Genomic DNA, 22,016 nt, shown 5'->3' with positions numbered 1-22,016 from the left:
CCATTTTGTTTATTCATTCATTAGTTCATGAACATTTGGGTGCTTTCCAGCTTTTTGGCTCTCATGAATAATGCTGTCACTAACATTCAGGTATAAGTTGTTTGTAGATGTATGTTTTCATTTCTCTTTGGTATTTAGGAGTAGAATTGCTGGGTCATATTGTAAGTGTATGGTTAACTTAAAAATAATTTTTTCCCCAAAGTGGCTGTACTGTTTTACATTCCCATCAGCAATGTAGGAGAGATTGATTGCTCCACATTTTTGACAACATTGAGCATTGTCAGTGTGCTTTATTTGAGCCATTTTCCCGAGGATGTGGTGGTATCTTACTGTGGTTTTAATTTATATTTCCCTAATGACTACAATCTTTTCACGTGCTTATTTGCCATTGTGTATCTTCTTTGGTAAGCTGTCTATTAATATTTTTCCTATTTTTAAATGGGTTGTTTGTCTTATCATTGAGTTTTAAGAGATCTTTATATATTCTAAATGCAAATCCTTCATCAGATATGTTTTGCAAATATTTTCTCTCAGACTATGCTTGTCTTTACCTTGTTTTAATGGTATCTTTTGAAGAGTAAACAGTTTAATTTTGATGAACTTAAATTTATCATTTTTCTCTTTTATTGTTTTGGGGTTTTGTGTCATATCTAAGAAATCTTTGCCTACTCCAAGATCACAAAGATTTTCCTGTATGTCTTACAAGCTGCATGATTTTAGGGTTTACATTTAGGTCTCTAGTCCATTTCTAATTAATTTTTTGTGTATGGTGTAAGCTAATGGTTGAGATTCATTTTTTTTCACATGGATATCCACTTTTTCCAGTACATGTGTTGGAAACACTATCATTTTCCCTATTGAATTACCTTAGCACATTTTTCAAAAATAAATAAACCACTATGTGAGCGGTCGTATGATGGTGAATGTTTAACTAGCTCTCTGGAAAAAAGGAAGGGCCTGATTTGTAGTGTTGGCCAATTTCCTGATATTTTCACATGGCTGATTTCAAGCTACCAGTAGTTGAACAATTAGCACACCAAATTACTGAAAATTTAACAAATTTAATCAGCTCTGTGCACCAAGATAAGCCAGCTTCAACACACTACTGTAAGCAAAAATCTATTTTGTTCTTAGATCAATGTGTCTATCTTTATGCAGTAACATACTTGGTTACTATAGCTTTATAATAACTTCTGAAATCAGGTGGAGTAAATCCTCAGACTTTGTTTCTCTTTCTCAAAATTGTGTTGGCAATTCTAGGTCTCTTACATTTCCATATAAGTTTTAAGATCAGCTTGTCATTGTCTACAAAAGTCCTCTTGGGATTTTGATAAGGATTGCTTTGAATTTATAGATCAATTTCTAGAATTGCTGTCCTAACAATATTGACTCTTCCAGTTTAGGGACATGGTATACGTCTTTATTCAGGTCTTCAATTTCTCTTAGTAATGTTATGTAGGTTTCACTTCTAGGCATTGCACTTTTTTTTTTTTAAGATTTTATTTATTTATTTATTTGACAAAGAGAGAGAGAGCACAAGCAGGCAGAGTAGCAGGTAGAAGGAGAGGGAGAAGCAGGCTCCCCACTGAGCTAGGAGCCCGACATGAGGCTCGATCCCAGGACCCTGGGATCATGACCTGAGCAGAAAAGGCAGTCGCTTAACCAACTGAGCCACCCAGGTGCCCCTCGCATTGCACTTCTTTTGTTGAACTTGTTCCTAAGTATTTCATTCTTTCTGATGTTATTGTGAATGGATTTTAATTTTTTTTTCTTTTTCCAATGTCTGTTACTAGTCTATAGAAATAAAATTAATTTTTGTATATTGATTGAGTATCCAGCAACCTTGCTAAACTCATTCATTTGTCCTAGTGCTTTTTGTAGATTCCTGAGGATTTTCTAAATGCAAGAGCATATTTATATAAATAAGGACAGTTTTACTTCTTCTCTTCTAATCTGTATGCCTTTAATTTATATTTCTTGCTTTATTATTATACTGGCTATGACCTACAGTACAATGTTGAATAGAAGTGATGAGAGTGGACATCATTGCCTTATTCCTGATCTTGGGAGGAAATCATTTAGTCTTTCACCATTAAGTATGATGTTAGTTGTAGGGTTTTTATAGATGCTACCTATTAGGTTGAGGAAGTTCCCTTATGTTCCTACTTTGCTGAGGTTTTTTTTTTCCTAAATCATGAAAAAATGTTAGATTTTGGCAAATGTTTTTTCTATGTCTATTAAGATTATCTGTGGTTTCTGTCCTTTACTCTATGAAAATAGTATATTATATTAACTGATTTTGGGGTATTAAACCAACCTTGCATTTCTGAGATAAATCTCACTTGTTCATGGTGTTTAAACCTTTTCATTTGTTGCTGGATTTGATTTACTGACTTTTTGTTAAGGGTTTTAATATTTATATTCATGAGAAATATTGACCTATAGTTTTCTTGTAAGGTCTTTGACTGGCTTGGTATCAGAAAAATATCTGATATTACCCATCTTAAAATGATTTGGGAAATGTTCTCTTTTCTAAAAGAGATTGTTAGGATTTGGTATTTATTTTTTCCTTAATGTTTGATGTAATTCACCAGAGAAACCATCTGGGGCTGGATTTTCTTTGGGGAAAGATTTTAAATTACTAATTCAATTTCTTTACTTGATATGTATTTATTCAGTTTTTCTATTTCTTTCTTAGTCAGTTTTGTAATTTGCATCTTTCTAAGAATTTATCCGTTTCATCCAAATTCATTGACATGAAGTTGTTCCTAGTATTCCCGTATAATTGAGTTACATTTTAAAGAATAAATTAGCATGGTCTCAGTAAGTCATAAAATGATGTTTTCTTCAGCACCAGCTTGATTTGTGAAAAAGATGTTTACTAAGTACTTCCTAGGCACCAGACAAAGAATGAGGAAACTTAAGCTTATTGAACACTTCACTAGATATATCATGCAACGTCCTTGGCACTGTGTGGAGCTCTCATAGGAGTGTACTCCCAGAATTCTAGGTCTACCCCCAGAAGGAGGCAGCACTTTCAGGGCATACTCTCAGTGTTTCCATTTCCTGTCTAAGGAACCATCTTTCTGCAACTAATGGACACAGATCTTTGGGGACCCAACTAACCAGAGGAGTGCAGCCTTTGTTTTTCAACCTCAGCCGGATAACTCTGTGGTCTAATGGCAAAACCACCCCAGAATTCCTACGACCAAAAAGCCCAGCTAATAAGGGGGTAGTGCGGGGCAGGGCAGAGTGAGAAAGGAGTCATTGTGATTTTCCTATAAGCTCTCATCTAGCTCTTCTTTTTTTCTACCTGAGATGTATTTGTATGTGTACTTATTTTAACTACCACACGCCCTCACTCTTATCCTCCACCTGCCAGCTATAGCTTTCTTATTCTGCACCTTTTTCTTCCATACAGTTCTTAGCACAGTGCCTAGTAAATATGGCAACCTAAATTAATTTGTGTAGAATCACATTGACTCCTAATTGAGCAATTTTATTTTAACTCTCTGTCCTCATAATTCTATACATGTTGTGCATATGAACTTTCTTTGTGTGAAACACTATCTCCCAGGTGCACAGGGGCTTGTGAGCCTCATGCAGCCCGGGACAGGACTTAGCAGTTACCCGCAGAATCTCCATTTACCTAATGAAGGAACCCAAGCCCCGATGCTCGTCATTGCCAACTGCTACCCATGTTGGATCTTTCCATGTAAGGAAAAGGGCAGATTCTTTTCCACTCATTCTCTGTTCACATTAAATTAGCTTCAAAATTTTCTTTACATACAGACATTGCTTTGCTCAAGTGCATGCCCTCCTCATTTTAGAAAACTATTAGATATGGTGTGCACGTGTTTATTGGATATTAATGGATTAGAAGCGTGGTCCTAAATGCTTACAACATGGGCATTCTCTATCAGATCCCTTTCTCTCCTCTCACACAAAAGAAGCTGAAAGGTGCAGGCAAGCAGATACACAGGCATAGATCGTAAAGCTCCTCTCTTGACCCAGTCATTTCTGCCAGGAAGAAAGAATCTTCTGTTCCCCTCTAAAGAGAGAGAAGCCACTCTAAGCTCCCTGCAACCCTCTAGGCTCAGGTGTTCTTTTCTTTTTAATCTCCAGATCCGACTTCCTTGAACCAGCTCCTGACAATAGCTTGGCAGCCGACAGCGTTCACTGACTGTCTCCATCAGATTTCATGAAAGAGCCTGCTTCCCTTCTTCAAGAACACTTTAATATAATAAATGTAGGCAAGGTTTTTGAACAGAGACTTAATGTGTTTCCATGACAATGTAAATCACCTATGAGAATCTGCAGGAAGATTTTAGACCATTAAGACTTAAAAGCACGATTTTCTTCCTTCATAAAGCAGTAGAAGAATGTTGTTGAAAATTTTGATGTCAAGAGGATGGGGAGAGAATTTTATTTCCCAAGAACTTAGATACATAATAAATCTGGGCCTTATGGGCAGAGACATGGAATTTATATTTGAGCATGGCTGGCAATAACCCATTATTCTGAGTCCCTACTTTTGTCAAGAAGTGATTTGTACCAATTAACGCATGTAGATATTCTCCCCAGCAGTAGAATTATTCCTTGTATGATTCTCTCTCTCTTGTAAATGCCAGGCTTTTTCAAATTAGAAATGAAAGAGCAGCCCCTATTCTCTTTTTTAACAACACTTTCTCTCCAAGGCCCAACCCTCTCGCCATTCTCCCGACGCCTGCCCTCCTCCCTCTCCTGGGGCCTGGCTTCATCAATCACCCGGCTCCCTGCCCGTCTTCAGTCTCCCCCCTATAATTGCTCTTTCAGTATCTCCCCTTGAATCACTGCAAGAAAATGTGTGTAAGTGGGGCAAGTCCTTAAGCGAACATCCGTGTATGGTGGACATTCAGTATTGGAGATTCAATTAATCAGGCATTCACTGAATGCTACTTTGTTCAAGTCCAATGTGAAATGCATTCAGAAAGAAACCTGGCATTGGAAGCTGCTGCCCCGATTTTGCCCTCTCCTAGCACCGGAATGTGGACTGCCGTGGTCAGAAATACGGCCATGGGGACAGGCATTTGGTGATGTGGTTGTTTCTGTCTCCCCACCTGACTAGCAGGTCAGTTCACACTGCATCGCCACCTCTGTGCCTGGCATGTAGAGGATATTCAGTAATTTTCCTTGAACGAACGACTCTGTACTGAAAACCAAATACATTTATTACACAGTTATGCACCATGGGCTTCGTTGTACTGACACAGATGGGCGGGTCCTCTTCAATGACTACATCCTCATTGAACCCCACATCAGCCCTGTGAGGTAGGTGTCGAGCTCCCTGCAGTTCAGGGCAGGGGACAGCCTGGACCCAAGTTTGGAGCTGGGATCCCGCCCAGGTTTCCTGTGCTCTTGCCAGTGAACCCCTTCTCTGTCCTGACCCGGGCGCTGTGCTTCTCACCTTGTTAACCTCTGTCTGCACCTCCCTGGCCCTGTATATGCTGTGTGCTCTGAGACATCATTTTCTCCTGAGGCCTGTGTTTCTTGGTTTCTGCTGATGACCTGGCCTCAAGGCAGCCTCATCTTCAGCAGCTTTGCTGCATTGGGGGCTTTGCTACCTTCTAGTGAGGGCTGCAATATGGTCCCCCCAGTGTCTTTTTTTTTTTTTAAGATTTTATTGATTTATTTGAGAGAGAGACAGGGCAGGAGCAAGGGAGAGGGGCAGAAGGAGAGGGAGAAGCAGGCTCCCCCCTGAGCAGGGAGCCCGACGCGGGGCTCGATCCCAGGACCGCCCAGTGTCTTGCAACCAGAGCATGACCTTGGGTTCCCTTGACGCCGCAGTTCTGCTGAGGGCTTGAACTTCCTGTGCTCTGCTCACACCAGTGCTTTCTGCCTCGCTGAAGTGAAGTGTGGGTGTTTTAAGCCCCTTTTGATGAGAGGAATAGTTTCTGATCAGGGTGTGTATTAGAATCAACTGCTCTGTAACAAATTACTCCCAACACTAAACAGCTTAAGCCAACAAATGTTTATTATCTCATACAGTCTCTGAGGGCCAGAAGCCCAGGAACGACTTAGCTGGGTGGTTTTCGGTGTCATCTGAATACTTGCTGGGGCTAAGGATCCACTCGTAAGCTGGCTCACTCACGTGGCTTTTAGCAGGAGGCTTCAGTTCCTTGCCGCACAGGCCTCTCCGTGGGGCTCGTGTGTGCGTCCTCCTGTCGTGGCCGCTTTCTGTGCTCAGTGTGAGTGATCCCCAAGAAAGCAAGCAGGAGACCTGATGGGGTCTGTAGCGGCTCAGTCTTGGAAGCTCCATATGGCCACCTCCACCGTATTCTGTTGGTTGGAGGGGAGTCACTAAGTCCGATCACATTCAAGGGAAGCGGAACTAAGTCCCACCTGAGGGAGGAGCGTCCAAGAATCTGTGGACGCATACGGTGAGAAGCGATACGGGTGCCAGACAGCCTCGTGCCCTCTCCCTGGCCGGGGCAGCCCAGGGACTTCCTGTTCAGCCGTTCACAGGGGTGAGTGAGGCGGAGGCTGCATTGTGAATCCGTGGCCCGGGCTCCGTGAGCGTTACACAGATGCCAAAGGACCGTGCTGACCCTCAGCAATGGCACCTGCGGAAGGGAAGAAAGGTACCTACACAGGCAACCTGCGCTAACACAGAGCACAGTGAGCGCTACGGAGGGATGAAGTTCAGAGAACAAGCTCCGTGCGGCCGTGCAGCCGTGGGACTGGTGCAGGCCCCCTGGGGAGGGGGCACCCGAGCCTGGAAGGACCGTCATGTGGCGTTTCAGTAGCCGGATGTATGGAGGGAAGAGGAGGCTGGGGACGGGAACAGCAAGGGCAAAAGCTCAGTGGAGGGGAAGTGCAGTAGGTGTTTGGGGAAGGGAGCGTGGTGTTCTCCTTGGCAAAATCAGCCATAGTAGCTGCGGCTCGGGGTCCTTGTGGGGGTTACAGCAGATAAGGCATTTAAAGAGCTTTGCGCAGCGCCTGGCGCCCAGCAAGTGCTCACTAACTGACGATGTGGTGACTGGTGAGGATGAAGAAGTAAGGCCGGAAAGGTAATTGGGGCTGAGTCACGGGGCCGTGCATGTCATCCCGAGGAGTGACAGCATGAGGAAACTAGTGGGGCCTTGGCTTGGACCTTAGCTGGTCCTGTAGTGACTGAGATCTGTTGTGGCGTTTAGTAGGGGAGTCGTGTGCTTATGGCCGAGCTGGAAGACGATCTCTCCTGGAGCCTGTGCCGATGAATCAGAGTGAGGACGGGGCGGGGACCGGGACTCTGATGCTGGGGTCCTGGCGCCACGGTCCAGGGACAGGAGGCCTTGAGGGCTGAGGGGAGATGGCGCAGGGGGACAGGACAGGAGGAGGTGAAAGTAGGGTATTTATTGCCTCCTCTAAAAACTTTGCCTCGTCAGCAAACTGCTTTAGCAGCTGCCCTGAATGCAAGTATGCACCTGTCTAAAGGCCCTGTGGCAACAGTCTAGGAACATCTTGTCTACCAAGTCTCTGTGAGGTGGCTCACCCTGGGCCTGCCTCTGCCATTCCTTGATGGGGGCTTGGAGGCGGGCCCAGGCTTGTCTCATTGATTTTTCCAGCACACAGGAGCCATCAAAGGAGTCCTTTAAACCCAGACCTGAACATACTGATTGAGTTTACCAAGGCACAGAGGAACATCATAGTCCCAAACCCTTTTCTGCCCCTGCAGGGATTGTGCAGGAGAGAAGTCATGCATCAAGCCTCAAATGATCTGCTGTGGAGGGGACAGTGGGCCCTCGGCAATGCAGGGAAATCCTGTCCCCATGACTTCCTCATATCATGATCCAGGAGGAGCCGTGGCACAGGGAACATCTCTGAGATGCCAAGGGCAGTAGCCTGCAGATGTGGGAGCCTCCCTTTATGCTCAGAGCCCCACTCTGGGGCATCCAGACCGACTGAAGGGAAGTGCTGTCTTGTGATTGCTGCCCGGAGCCAAAGCTGCAGTGAGCTTGCAGGTGGGTTACACACCCACTCCCAAGTGTGGGATGGCGGAAGGGGCAGGGGCTTTGAGTCAGATAGACTCACGGTCCCATAACTGCTTACTGGCTTGGTGAGTCTCTTCACCTGTCTGTAGTCAGGTTCCTCATATATAACATGGGGCTAATAACAGTGTCCTCACAGGGATGATGAAAGGGTAAACTAAGGCTAGATTCATAGAGAGCTCAGCCTAAAGGAAGTGGGCACTGGGAAGTGTTAGCAAACTTTTCCTTTCCTTCCCTGTCCCCTGATTCTCAGGGGTTCCTTCTTGCCGCCAGCCCTTTACCACCGTGGTGGCTTCACTCACCCGGGGCTCTGGGCTGCCTCCTGTCAATCTAGGGAGGATGGATTTTATGAAAGCTTGGAAGACACCAGATGCTTGCTTTATTAAGGGCAACTTTTCCCTACAAGGACTTAAAGACCTGGGGTGTGTGGGTTTGAGTAATAACAGAAGCCCCAAGCACGAGCAGCCTTGTGAGTACCTAAAGTAGGATGGAAGGCTTGGTTTCCTTTAATTCTCCCAGTGTGTCCTAAGTGTATATCGCTCTGTGCTGTGCAAGGCACCAGGGAAACACAGATAAATGCAGCTCTCTCCCCGATGAAGAGGGACCCCTCCCGGGCCAGGCGCCTGCGAGCACATAACTCGGTTCAGCGTGATTGGCACTGGAACGCAAGTATAGGCGGGGGCCGTGAGCTGACCGGAAAGGAGATCAAATAATACCTACTTCCATGAAATATTCATTCAATGCCAAGCCCTTAAATCCTGTGAAGAATGTGAGAAAGATATGGAACATGGCTCTGAGTGGGGGCCTGGGTGAGGGACGGGGCCTGACGGGGCAGGTGGAGACAGGTGGGGTCCTCACCCAGCTCTGCCCCTAACCTGCAGTCTGACAAGGATAAGTTGAAGGATAACCCTTCACAGCCCTGCAGATGAGGTTGGACTCAAAAAGTAGGGTTCTGTCATGAATTTTCTGTTCTGTATCTCATCCCTCAGGAGAGGTAAAATGAACTTATAAAATAATTAAAGAGCGACATGAAACTGCATGGGGCACCACAAAGTTGGACAAGGTACTAAAGCATCCAGGAGCCAAGAGAGAGGAAATCCAGGAGGGGGCCCTGGAAGAGGAGAGCCCCGAGCTGGGCCTTGAAGAATAATTAAAACTGGGGCAGTCTGAGAGGAGGACATTGTCAATGGTGGAATAGTGCTGCCTCACTCAGAAACGTTCAGCAGCTCCCCAGGCCAACCGCAAGCATGTAAACATGGCATTCGAGGCCCTGTAAGCCTGGCCCCAGCTCCCACCCAGCCCGGTCGCCTTGACTTCCTTCCAAGAGCCCCACCCTCCACACCCTGAGCAGCTCACCTGCTCTCTGAACCTGCCCCACGGACTCAGAACGCTGCCTGAATTCCCTTTGTTCACTTCTCTGTCTCCATCCTCTAGTGCCCCCTTCAGAATTAAGCATCCTTTTCCCTCTGTCCCTCTGTCCCATTTGCTTAGGGTCACACACTAGAACAGATCCTAACCTACTAAACTGTAGCCGCCTCAGCCATTGGGTCACACGCCCTGTGGGCCACATGCCCCGCCCATGGCTGGTGTTTGGTAAATGCCAAATGAATAAAGGAATGAACGATCGAGCCGAAATCCGGCTGCACGGACAGGGGAGTCCGTGGTAACAGGCAAGACGTGAGTGAGCTGAGAGCGTGGCCCACGCTACTCTGGGAGGAGCATCTCAGGGCTGGAGGAGCTCAGGGGTCATCTCGTGCAGCCATGTCACCTAAATCGTCCACGGCATTGCGCACAGCAGGCCTGAGCCCGCACGGGCACCTCTGGTGAGAACAGGCCAGCACACTGCGGCGCCGGCACGTTGGGGAAGTGCGGTGGGAAGGATGTGGGCCTCCCGGACCCGGACTCGTAGTTCAACCCTGCTTCTTTGCCAGCTGTTTGGCCTTAGGCAAGCCACCTCACCTCTCTGAGCCTGGCTTACCTTCTCTTGTAAGAGAGATATAATACTACCTCCTTTCAAAGTTGTTGTAAGGATTATGGAGAATATACCAAAGCAAAACCAAAACAACCCTCCAGCTTGTAAAAGGGGACAATGAACGGTAGCTAATTCTATTTTTGTGACATATGATTAGTTATGGCTTGTGGCTAGGGAAGGTTTTGTGGAGAGTTCAAAGAAAGTTCTAAGTAGCAGAATTTGGGTTTCAACTGAACTGTCTGTCATAATTACAGTGAACTTAATCATGGGACTCACTAACATGGCCTCATATGAAGATCAGTTGTTTAAGATCAGGGGTCACCAAACTGCTCCCACGAGGACACGTCCCATGGATAATGCTCACCGTGAGACACTTGCCAGCCCACAGAGGCCAGGACAGAGATGCAGAAAGATGCAGAGGTTGGCCTGGGAGAGATGATCCAGAAACAGTTCTTAGGGCCGGTGTAGACCTATGTCGGTCCTAATTCTGGAAGCAGGCAGGGGTAGGAGCAGAGGACTCAGGGTTCTATATTCAGGAACCAGGTTGTTGCTGGTAATCCACATATAAGGGGCTTCAGCAATACTCTGGTCCTGAAGGGTGGGAGGAGGGAGCGGGTGCCTGGAGTCTTAGACAGGTCATGGTGGCCACAGCCCCCAGTGTGACCCAGGCCAGCTCAAAATGGCTCAGAAGTCAGGTCACAGTAGCTGGTTGAACCCCTGGAAGTGTAAAAGCGGGGAGGAGAGCACAGGAAACGATATAACACAGCCTTGAGGCCAGAGCAGATGGGTGCCATTAACGGAATCAGGAGGGTCTCAACCCTCCAAGTCCCCTTCTCCTCCCAGGTTCTCCGTCTCAGTGGGGAGCACTGCCACCCACAAACCAGAATCCTGGAACTCTCCAGATTCCCCTCTGACCCTGGCCTCCCACGGCTCAGCTGCTCTCAAGTCCTGCCCACTTCCCTTTTGACTCAGCCACTCTCGGTCCCCACTGCCACTGTCCTGGCTCAGGCCTCTGCTTTCCTCCGGGCTCACTGCACAGTCTCCTGCCTGGCCTCCCGACTCACCTCGCCCCGTCTGTGCGCCATTCACACTGCTGCCGAAGTTCTCTTTCCACAAACTAATCTGGTCACATTCATCCTTGGCTTGGAACCATTTGGCAGCTCCTCGTTACAGTCCAGACCATCCCCTCAGCATGGCTGGCAGGACCTCAGTATCTGCCCAGTCCCCACAAGCTTCAACCCAACCACCTGAACTGCCTGCAGAGGGCCATGTCTCGGCAGCCTCTTCGTGTACCCCTCATTCTGCCTGAAGCCCTGGCCAGCTCCCCGTCCCGTCTCTGACTCCACTCCAGAACCCACATCCCCGACTCGCTCCCAGGCTGGTACAGGCTGTGTTCCCCACTCCCCCCTCTGTCATGGCTCTGTTCTTACCATCCTGGAGTAACTGCAATCCCTCTGCCTCCCACACCTTGAGCCCAGGGCCTCTTCTTACTCACTTTGGGCTCCACAGAGCTCAGCATCCTGCCAGACAGACCTTAAGCACTCAGTAAATGTGTTGTGAATGAATGAATGAGAGAAAGAAATTGAATGATGAGGGAATGAAGACAATTTGGCAGGGCAGACAAGATGCTTTGGTTCTAGGGATGTTGGGTTTGAGTTGGTGGGGCCCCTAGGTGGGGGTCCAGGCTGCACTGGAAAGGCAAGTCTGAAGCTTGGGGGAGGGTCTCTTAAGAAACTGTGGTCTCTCTGCTCACAAATCAGCCAATTCCCCTCAGGAGGTCAAATGACCAGCAAGTGGCTCAGTGTTAACCAATCAGCTTTATCGACTCAGAGAATCTCTGAGCTAGAAGGAATGATAAGGACATTGTCTGGTCTTTTTTTGACAGGTGTGGAAACCAAGGCTCAGAGAGGGGAGAGGCCTGCTCCACATCTTGTTAGAGGTGGGGCTAGGACCTCGTGACTCTCACAGCCTCAGCTCCTTCTGCCATCCCCCTGTGGCCTCCTGTTTGGGCCACTCGTCTCTGAGCCCCGAAGGAGGGCGTTATCAATGAGGGTGACGAGGGTGCTGGAAGAACCTAACCACAGATATTTACACCCTAACTCTTCCTTTCCCACAACACAGCTTCTCATGCCCCAAATGAGAACAGATCCATCGAACATCATGCGCTCAATAAGCAGGATGGACCCCGTGGCCTCTGTAAGCAGGCACATGTACTTTACCCTGCTTTGGACCTTGTCCCCACCTAGTCTCCAGCCCTGTAACAGATCAGAAACAGCTAATTGGAATCCACAAGATCCTAACAGGAAAGATAAGAACACGTACACACTGACTCAGAAAAAAGCAGCAGATGGTGGTCATTACAGCGTCAGGACCAATAACCATTCACACCAGAGCACGTGAAGATTCTCCTGCACATACACAGTGTGACATCAGTCCTAACAGTGGCATCCACATTATGTTTGGTACATTTTGCTTATTTGTGATATGCAAGCATTTAGACATCTCCTGAGTATTTTCATCTATAGTGATTAAGATTGTTAAATTTCTGACAATATAAGAAGCAAGCCTTTGCTATCAAGGGGAGGAACTATCCTTGAGGATTCTGGCCAATGAAGGGTCTCCATCATGACAAGGCAGGGGAGGGGACTGGCATTTTTGGCCACGGCGTACCAAGCACACCGTCTAACACGTCTCATTTTCACCCTCTTGACCTCACACGCGGCAGGCATTCAATCATAGAGGTTGAACCCGTGCATGACAGAGTGGATTGAGTGTTTTCAGCTTCATTTGAGATATTGCAAAAACGAGGCCCAAAGATTAGAATTGCCTCTCCATGATCACACAGTGGTAGCTGGGAGCCTGAGCTTCTTCGTCCTACAAGAGCTATTGCCACAGCCTACGTCAAGGTGGCAGGAAGGAAACCTCGCGCTTCCCCATGAGGAGACAGGGCAGTTCACTGCTCAATCACCCCTCCGTCAGCAGCACCAGCACTGACTGCGAGCTTGCTGAGTTGGCAGCCCTGTACGGGGAGCCCTGCATCCCCACAGATCGTGTTTCATATAACCTATGCTTTCTTTGATTCACAGAAATGAATTCAGAGCGTGGACGGACATCAAGCCTGTGAAACCGATAAAAGCCAGGCCCCAGTACAAGCCCCCAGATGATAAGATGGCTCATGAGACCAGCTACAGTGCCCAGTTCAAAGGGGAGGCCAACAAGCCAACACCCGCGGACAATAAGGTCATTGATCGCAGAAGAATACGCAGCCTCTACAGCGAACCTTTAAAGGAATCCCCAAAGGTGAGACAGATCTTGTGGGGAACCCCTCAGCACAACCTAGAACCGGGGGGTTAACTGCAGCAAAGTGTGAGCCCGGGGCTCCTGCCCACCTGGCCCAGCCCCCAAGGGCTCCTGGGAAATTCCTCCTCTTCTTGGTAGCCCAGAGGCTAAATGCAAAGGGAATGTTAAAAAGAAACAGTGCCTAAAATAAAACAGCTTGAAGACTGGCAGGTTTTCAGAGAACCAGCTTTTCTGATTTAGAGAACCCCCCCCAAAAAATTTGCAGAAAACCTCACCTGAGCCCTCAATCCCCCCTTCTTAAAACAATGGCTTTTGCCCCTGAAGTGTTGGCCATTGGAGGTATCTCGTTGGCTTTCTCCCCACCCTGCCCCTGCAGCATCCTTGGCTCCAATCCATGGACACTTCCTTACTCCTTTTTATCCTTTTCGTCTGTAAACACTATGCACCATCAGCTCTTAGTCTGTCACAGAGCACCTGTCTCATCAGCTGCAAGATGTGTTCCGGGTAATTTGTTACTATAATAGACAGTTTGTGAATGATGTACATTTCTAAGTAACTTCCAGTGGATTCAGGGATTTCCATATAATAACACTACTTTGCCTTATTTGTATCCCAGTACACACTCATGAGGGAATGAGGGGGAGAATGGAGTTGGAGACTCAGCTGGAAGCAGCAATCATAAATGCCAAAGCTGATTCTGTGAAGTCAAGCCACATGGGATTGTGCAAATATCCACTCTTATCTACAAGAGTAGGAAAAGTGTGAGATCCTTCCCTCTGCTTTTGTCTGTAAGTCTTACACTGAAGTCGAGTTTCCTATTTGGCCCAAGACCGATTTATAGGTGAAGTAGGTAACCAAGCCAGCTTGACTGGACTCCTCCACTTGGAGCACTGAAAATTCCACATTCCATGAAAGCCCTCAGGCCCGGGCAAACCAGGATGTACAGGTCGGAGGTGACTGAAAACCCCTGGACCTCCCTGAATGAATGACCTAGCCTGTGAGGCCCAACAGCATCTCTGCCCATCTTCTACATACAAGGTGGGGCCCAGGACATAGTGCTGGCTTTGCACAAAAGAAGACTCAAGGGGAGGAAGGAGGGAAGTTTGGGGAAAGTGAACCCAGAGATGGAGGGCATATTGAGGGACCATACACAGTGGCCCCAGAGTTCTCGGGAAAGAGAAGGCTGGGCCATCTCCTGGGAGTGGGGGGGGGTAGAGCTAGAGCCGAGGGTTTGGGGGGAGTGGATGGGCTGGAAGGGCTGCTCTAGGGAAAACAATCCAGGGAGCCAGCAGGAAAGGAAGAGTGGATGGTGGGCAGTGCTGAAGGCCGCTCTGAGAGGAGACTGCCTGGCCCATTTCTCCACACAAGCTCACCTTCCTGGAGACAGAAACAAAGGAAAGGCCAGTTTATACAGTGGTATAAACCCGTCCGAATCTCTGCATCTTCTATCAACAAAGGTTTATTTCCCATGAATACCTGTCCATCATGGGTGGCCGCAGCCCCACCCCCTGCCGCCTCTGCAGTGTGGCCCTAGGGTGACGGAGAGCCTCCCTCATGGCCGAGGAGCAGAGAACTTTGGGAAGCACGGGCTGACCCTCCCGTTTCCGCTGGAGGTGACCCCTGGCCCTTCTGCTCACATTTCATCGACTAAAGCAAATCCTAGGCCTGCCCGAGTTGAACAGAGTGATGAGGGATGAGGTATAAGCGATTCTCCCAGAGGGAGGGGCAGCAGGTATTGCAAAACGGTAACATCATCCACCACCACAGTGGTTCCGTGGTGACAGCCACCAGGCCGGGCTGCCACTGTGGCCTGTGAGCCTGTGGCCACAACGGACCAGCCGGTTCAGAAGCCAGATGACCTGTGTCACTGAAAACACTTTAGACGCTGTGCTTCCTCGATGTCAAGTGTCATCATGACAGTTACCGTTGAGCTAATCATGTCTTCTCTCTAACTTCTCTCTCCCACTCCCTCCCTTTCTGTGTTTCTGTATTTGCGGTCTGTCTGTCTGTCTGTCTCTCCGAGCAGGTGGAAAAACCTAGCGTTCAGAGTTCCAAACCAAAAAAGACCTCAGCGAGCCATAAGCCCCCGAGGAAGGCCAAAGACAAGCAGGTGGCGTCGGGCCGGGCCTCCAAGAAAAAGAGCGCAGAGGGCCCCAGTGCCACCCAACCCGAAGACAAGGAGCAAAGTAAAGAGATGAACAATAAACTGGCTGAGGCTAAAGAGTAAATTTCATTGCATTTTCCTTTTATTCTTCTTTCTTTCTTTCTTTCTTTTTTTTTTTTAACCAACCAACAAAAAAGGCCACAAAATTGCTTAGAGGTTTCTCATCTGCCTTGGTCCTGAGTGTTCCAGGAGCTCTTTGGTTTGGTTTCTTCCGATGGAGGAATGCCGTCTCCGAGCCCGAGCGGCATGCCTCCTCTCCAAATCGAGACCGGCCGGGCTAAGCGCGGCGCAGGGGTCCATGCCGCGGGGCCCCCGGAACACCAGGAACCCCGGGAAGCATTGCTCCCTGGTTGTGCCTCCCACAGCAGGTGAGACTGCTCGCCGGCTGCCGAGGGAGGCAGGCAGGCCTTAGCACGCAGAGGCCCTTCCCAGCGGCTGGAAGTCTCCCAGTCACGCTTGGGAATGCCCGTAGGGTGCCCTCCTCCTCTTCTCCCCCGAGGTCTGTGTCAGGGATCAGTTCTGAACTTTAGGTGAATGTGTTCTTTTCCAAAATTCAGAGGGTTATCACGTGCTAGAGACGCTCGCCTTTGGGCTTCAGCGATGGACAGCATTTGTGGAAATACTTAAAAAGCAAAAAACCTCGGCCTTAATGTCCATAAGATGAATTGTGTCTGTTAAGTTCAAGTAATTTTTCTCATAGACTTTTCCGTTAGAAACGTGTGACTACATTTAGTTTCCTATCAGTGGGCTTGAAATTGTATGCCAAGTGATAAATCTGCCGCTGATGACTCAGAGCAGGCCAGGGTGTTTTAGGTACGTTCTAGACGTCATAGGAAGATGAACACAGTGTGAGGAGACTGTTCTCCTCTGTGTACCCAGTTTTGTAGAGCGACTGGTTACAGATGACTGAGGAGGGAAGCTCAGGGGACAGGGGTAGTGTATTGAGAACGTGGCTTCCTTGCTTCTGAGAAACACAAGGTGGGAAGTCGATGCCGTGCCAAGCACGGCCATGTTCATTCTCCCTTCGTGAACTGTGTTTGCTCTGTTCCTCAGAGAGGACAGAGGGTGCTGAGCTTCAGATTAGTGGAAATGTCTGTGACTTAGCTGAAGATTAGGAGAGTTCCCTACTAAGTGATTAGCAAGCATTTTTGACCTCACTGATGAATAAAAGCAGCTCTCACCGTGTTGTGTTTCACGTGTCTGTGTGGCCAACGCCCCCGGGAGCGGCAAGGGGCACCTTAGTTGTGCTAGAGTTGTGTTGTAGGTGGTAGTCAGAGAGTTGTAGAAAGACCCCTAGTGCTCATGAGGGAACCCAACATACCCACCGGCAAAATTACATTTGCAAACCTTGTGACGTGTACATTGCTCGGTATGCTTTGTTGCCCCTGTCCTTGAAGTCCTTCCTGTTGCTGGCACCGTGACATGGCCGGGCTGTCGTCCGGCTCCTCACCGCGGCGCTCCCGTGTGGTCCCTGTGGTGTGGAGGAAGCAGGGCTTTCCCCAGTCCTCTCCTGTTCTGACCATTCAAGCAGCAAAGTCTCTGTTGGCGCCATTTTGTTGGTCACCCTGGGGCTGATGGAGAAGTCTTTCACAAACTCGTTGAGCGTGTGCTTTGTGGGCCACATTTGTTAAGAGAACAGGACTCCTAGAAATGAGGCGCTCGGCCAGGGCCACCGTCCTCTTCCTTTCTATCTCAGGGCGTGGAACTGAGAAGAACTTTTGAAGAAGGTAGAAAATATGAGTGAGTTTCAGTGTTCGTGCATCACACGTTTTGATGCCTGTCTGGAAATGACCAGAGCAGACCTCAGTACTGATTCTAGCTATTTGCTCACTAATCTTAACGTTAACCAGAGAGCTCTATCAACATGATCTTAACTTTATCCAGAGAATTTGCCAATGTATGTTCGTTCTCCTGAGGTCTGGCATTAGTCAGGCATGTTGATGTTAGCCGCAATTTGGATTTCTCCATAGAACAGTCATATATGTTTTGCAGATCAAGTAAATCAAACTTTACAGTGCACAGGGGAACGTTCATTCCATATTCGCGTGCTGAATGCCTGTGTGCCAGACACCATGCGAGACGTGCTGGGCATTACACACGTCTGTCTCCACAGGAGCACAACCAGAAGGATACATACGACTTGATCTCGTGTCTGATTCAAGTTTGTTCGCCCAGATTGTAGTTTCCCACCCACCTTGCAGCTCCAGGGACTGAATTTCCAACCCTTGCCCCACCTGCAGCTTGAGACGTGACCCATATAATGTCTTTTCGACCCTTCAGGCTCCCCGTCTTTTTAATCCTGCGACTGGGAAAACTCTTATTTGTAGTTCACTTTGACTCTTGAATGTGTCACTTCATGGCAAGAAACTTCCTTTGATTTCTACTGTTTACAAATAGAACTCAGCCAGTCTTATTCTGCATCCCAAACATACTGATTGAAACTGATTCTGGTTTCACAAGCAGTGTTTCCGTTTTGCCTTTCTGAAGATGACCAAGCTTCCGACGCCTGGCTGTCCATTTTTGTATATTTCCCTACCGATTCCTGAGCTCCCCTGGCAAGAGAGCAAGGCCTGAAGCTTTCCTATTGTCTGCTTTGCTTGCCTGCAAAAATAATGCCTAAAGCTGTGCGTTGGCTCCCCAAAGTTCTCTGTTATCTGCTGGTGCTTCCAACCGGTCCGTTCTACCTTTGCCTCTCCAAGGCAGACAGGAAGTGTCTAATTACGATTTTGTGGCCTGGGTTTTGTTGCGTACCACAGATTGTCTATGTAATGTGTAGCGCACACCTCTCTTGGTGCTATTTCATTCCTGCTGTGAGTAAGAAAATGACAAAAAATATTCATGTATAGCCAATTGATTGTGACGTGCTTGTGGTCTGTGCTTGCTCAGAAACAAACAAACAGTTCTTTTTCCAAGTATAAATAAATGCTAAAGACGAATACCACTTTCTTGATCTTATTTCCTTGGTAAGGCCCAGCTGAGTAGGTGAAGGAATCAACCTTTGCCATTTGAACCGCTCTCCACGAGATGAGCTGTGCCCTGCAGTTTTTCTGGGGTTCTCCCTAATGCAGCTTGACTCTTTTAGATTGCCTGTCAGATACTAATTGCAAGCAGTCAGAGCTAAGTGTTGGGAAAGGCGAAGATGGACCAAGAGACCCACTGGCCAACAAGGTAGTGTAACGTTTTGATCCCATGTTGCTGGGGATGAGTGACCGCCTGCGCCCAGCACTGCGTTGCCGCGCTGGGAGGCTGGGTCCTAATTCTCCACCCCCTTCCCGTCACCCTGCAGGACTGGTGCTTCTGGCTTTTTCTCCTCCCAAGAGATGGCAGAGATGCCTTCACTAACTCATTTAATCTGGTCGTTGTGAAGGTTCCCCCCTCTGGGGGCTGGCTCGCTGTGCGGGTTAGGGGGGAAGTCTTGTGTGTGCCCAACACGGGGGAGTGGAAACAGCCGCAAGAGAGGGCCAAGTAAGGTAACAACAGACCAGGGAGCTGGGTGCTCATCTGAAGGACAGGTTTCTTCCTACAGGAGTGGGGCGTCAGAAGGCTGCATCGGGGAGGGAACCTTGGAGAATGGGTGGGTTGTGGGCGTGCAGGCCATGTGGGGCAGGCCTACAGGCAGGAGAGCAGACCTGGGAGGGAAGCTCAGAGCTAGGGCCAGGTTTAACCGCTTGGATAGCCTTCTGCTAAAGTGGGAGACAAAAGATGATATACTTTTAGTATGGGATCCCTCTTCCTTTTACTAACATGTGTTGATTGAATACCTATTATGTGCCAGGCACTGTGCCGGGCACTAGGGAACCAGGATGACTGAGACCCCACCTCTGGTCACTGTGGGGCATGAAGGAGGAGCCTGTTCTAGCTGGTTCCATGGATCAGGGAGAACTTCAATGGATGAGCAGGTGATGATGACCAGGTGAACAGAGTCTGGGGTGGCCAAGGCGTGCCAGACAGAAGGAGCTGCAAGAGCAAAGGTGTGGAGGGGTCCAACACCAGGTGAGCTCAGGTCCTGGGGGAGCAGTTCACTCAGGGAGGGTCGAGACAAGGGCTGGAAAGTGGCAGAGACCGTCATGGAAAGTGGTGCCATGTGAGTGGGCGGTTACTAACTGGGATCTCCATTCCATACACCCAGATTTCACCCCCCCCGACCTTTGCATGCTCCCTGCCATCATGCTTCTTGCCCTTACCTACATATCGGGCAACAACCACAGGTCCTCTCTTGCTTTAGGCTAGGAGCTCTAGGCTGGGACTTTTATTCTACTTCTGGTCCCCAATTTCTGGGTTTTGGGGAGAAGCCATGGTGGGAATCAATCAAGGATCGTATATATGAAAACCCACTATATATTTGTTTTCCAGATGAACAGAAAACATTCCACCCACCTGCCTGCTTTTGTATAAGGCAGAGAACACAAAATTCTGTTTAATAAATAAAACATACATAAAGGCCTGTTATTCAGCTCTTTTGTGATCAGTTAAAAATTGTTTTGATCAAAACCAGGGACTGAGAGAAGTAGAAAGAAAGACAGGAGAAAAACAAAGAGGTAGAAATAGAGACAGAGAGGGAAGAAGACCCACAGAAAAACACACTGATGATAAGCTGAGAGAAAATGAGATGTACTCAGAGTCAGGCGGCAAGGACCCAGGAACGGAGCAGGCAGGAACGTGGAGAGAGAGCCTTGCTAGCTTGGTGTGACCAGTGCTCAGGCCTCACCCGGAGCCACGGCCTCTCCATGTGCCCTGATGCTGCCCCAAGCCCAGGAGGCAAATCTATAGCTCATTACTTGTGTCGCCTCCCCAAACAGCTCACAAAATTAAAACCAGCCCTCTAGTTTTAAAATAGGTCATTATTGCTAAATTAGCTATAAGCATATTGTCATTCTTCCTTACAGTTTGTGTGTTCTTATGAAATCCTTTTCTGTTTGTTTGGGGGTTTTTCCCCGCTAGGGTTTAAAAATTTATAACCTGCTTCTCCTAGATTTGGGAAGTGTTAAGTCCCACTTCACAAAGGCTATAAACCCCCTTAACGTGTCATCGTGGTTTCAAGGTCCTTTTACCGCTAAGATGTCTTAAAGCAGTTTACGTTTTCAAGACCACAGGTATAAAAGTTTCTTTCAGCATGTAGCCTGTGGACCGTCCGCAGTTAAGGCGGGGCCCCATCCCAGCCCCCCCTGAGCCCACTGGCAGGAGAGGCACGGTCTCAAAGGAATGGAACGAAACCTTTCTTAGACTCGCCTCTTGCGGAGGCAGGCACATAGCCCAGCCTCCTCCATCACCCTGCCATCTGCTGCACAGATGCTCCGAACACCGAGACCATCCCAGAATACCTGTAATAATAGAACCAGCACCAACGCATACTGTATCATGTGAACCGGTTAACACTGGCAGTTTACAAGGCGTTTACAATGTTCATGGATGGTATCATTGCCAGCTGTGCAACCCAATGTCTTTCCCTAAGCGCTGTCAGCCTTGCTGTCCTCCTCTGAAGATGGGGACACTGACCCCACCTCAGAGGAGAGGACCGAGGGTGAAATGACACACAGCGGACACTAAATACGGGTCATTTCAGGCCCTCCCCCTTCCTTTCTCAGTGCTTGAAATGTCCGTGTTCACGATCTTTCTGATAGTTCGCTTTAGGTAATCTCAGACAATACTTGAGTTTGACTGGGGCAAACACTCTGAGAAGAAGGCTTTTTTTTTTTTTTTTGAGAAAAAAGGCTTTTAAAGAATTCTAGCTATTGAATCACCTTGAGTCCATGGACCTAAGCAATATTTTAACAATTTACATTTATTGACCGCCCACAAAACATTTCTTTCTGTGCCATTCTATTGAGTTCTCCTCATGTGGAGCAGGTGTGTGCCCAAAATATAAAAGACAGAGAAGGGAAGCTCAGAGAGAAGGGAAGCCTGCATGGAGCCTGGGTCTTCTGCTCCACAGCCTGCACTGCTCCCCTCCCTCACCCGACGGAGGCCGGGGCTGGCCCGAAGTGAGTCAGGCTTCAGACAAGCTGGAAACTACACCCACACCTCGCAGTGCCACAGTCCGGTCAGGCCACAGCAGGCCCTCCAGCAGGCTTACCTAGGATCTTCTTTAAATCATGGGACCCAGATACAAATAGGGGGAATTAAGAATTTGATCAGGTCTCCACACACAACTGGCTCAAACATCCCGACTGAATTGACCAACTGTCTCAGCCAAATATACAGGTTTTCTCCTTTGGGTACTAAATTAACTGCCTGGGTAACTAAAATGCATGGTTATTGAACACAGAATGATCCAACAAATTTTTCATTCGTAAGAAATGTATTTGGTACTGGATACCAAGATAAAACTGGTGTCCATTTCCTGAGGCACTGGATCAGAGACCACCATCTTGTGCTTTTTATTTCAAACAGTAGAACTGAGCTTAACTCTCTGTCCCTTGTCCTCATATAAATGGTCCCCAACTGCTTGTTAACTTGACATTATCAACCCAGACATCTTATCCGGGGCCAAGGGAGCCTCAGATGCTGAGGTAAATAAATTCCTGCCACTGCTGCGCTGATTTAAGCTGCCAGAGAGATCTTTAGAACATGC

The 22,016-nt window shown here is 48.1% G+C and overlaps 1 protein-coding gene and 1 long non-coding RNA gene across 3 annotated transcripts in view; one reads left to right on the top strand and one right to left on the bottom strand.

The window, feature by feature from the left end:
• LOC144379449 (uncharacterized) overlaps positions 1-22,016 on the bottom strand; it is a 707,761-nt gene that overhangs the window by 625,967 nt on the left and 59,778 nt on the right. The window lies entirely within an intron of this gene.
• MAP6 (microtubule associated protein 6) overlaps positions 1-22,016 on the top strand; it is a 75,640-nt gene that overhangs the window by 41,354 nt on the left and 12,270 nt on the right. For both annotated transcript variants that reach the window (XM_036082829.2, XM_036082826.2), the window contains exons 2-3: positions 13,068-13,281; positions 15,308-15,504. In XM_036082829.2, coding sequence (XP_035938722.2) covers positions 13,068-13,281; positions 15,308-15,504 — 411 coding nt within the window. The remainder of the gene's footprint in view (positions 1-13,067; positions 13,282-15,307; positions 15,505-22,016) is intronic.

This window comes from Halichoerus grypus, chromosome 11 (assembly GCF_964656455.1).
Source record: "Halichoerus grypus chromosome 11, mHalGry1.hap1.1, whole genome shotgun sequence".
NCBI lineage: Eukaryota > Metazoa > Chordata > Mammalia > Carnivora > Phocidae > Halichoerus > Halichoerus grypus.
Note: the sequence above shows the minus strand (reverse complement) of the source record. Positions and strands in the feature narration are given on the sequence as shown.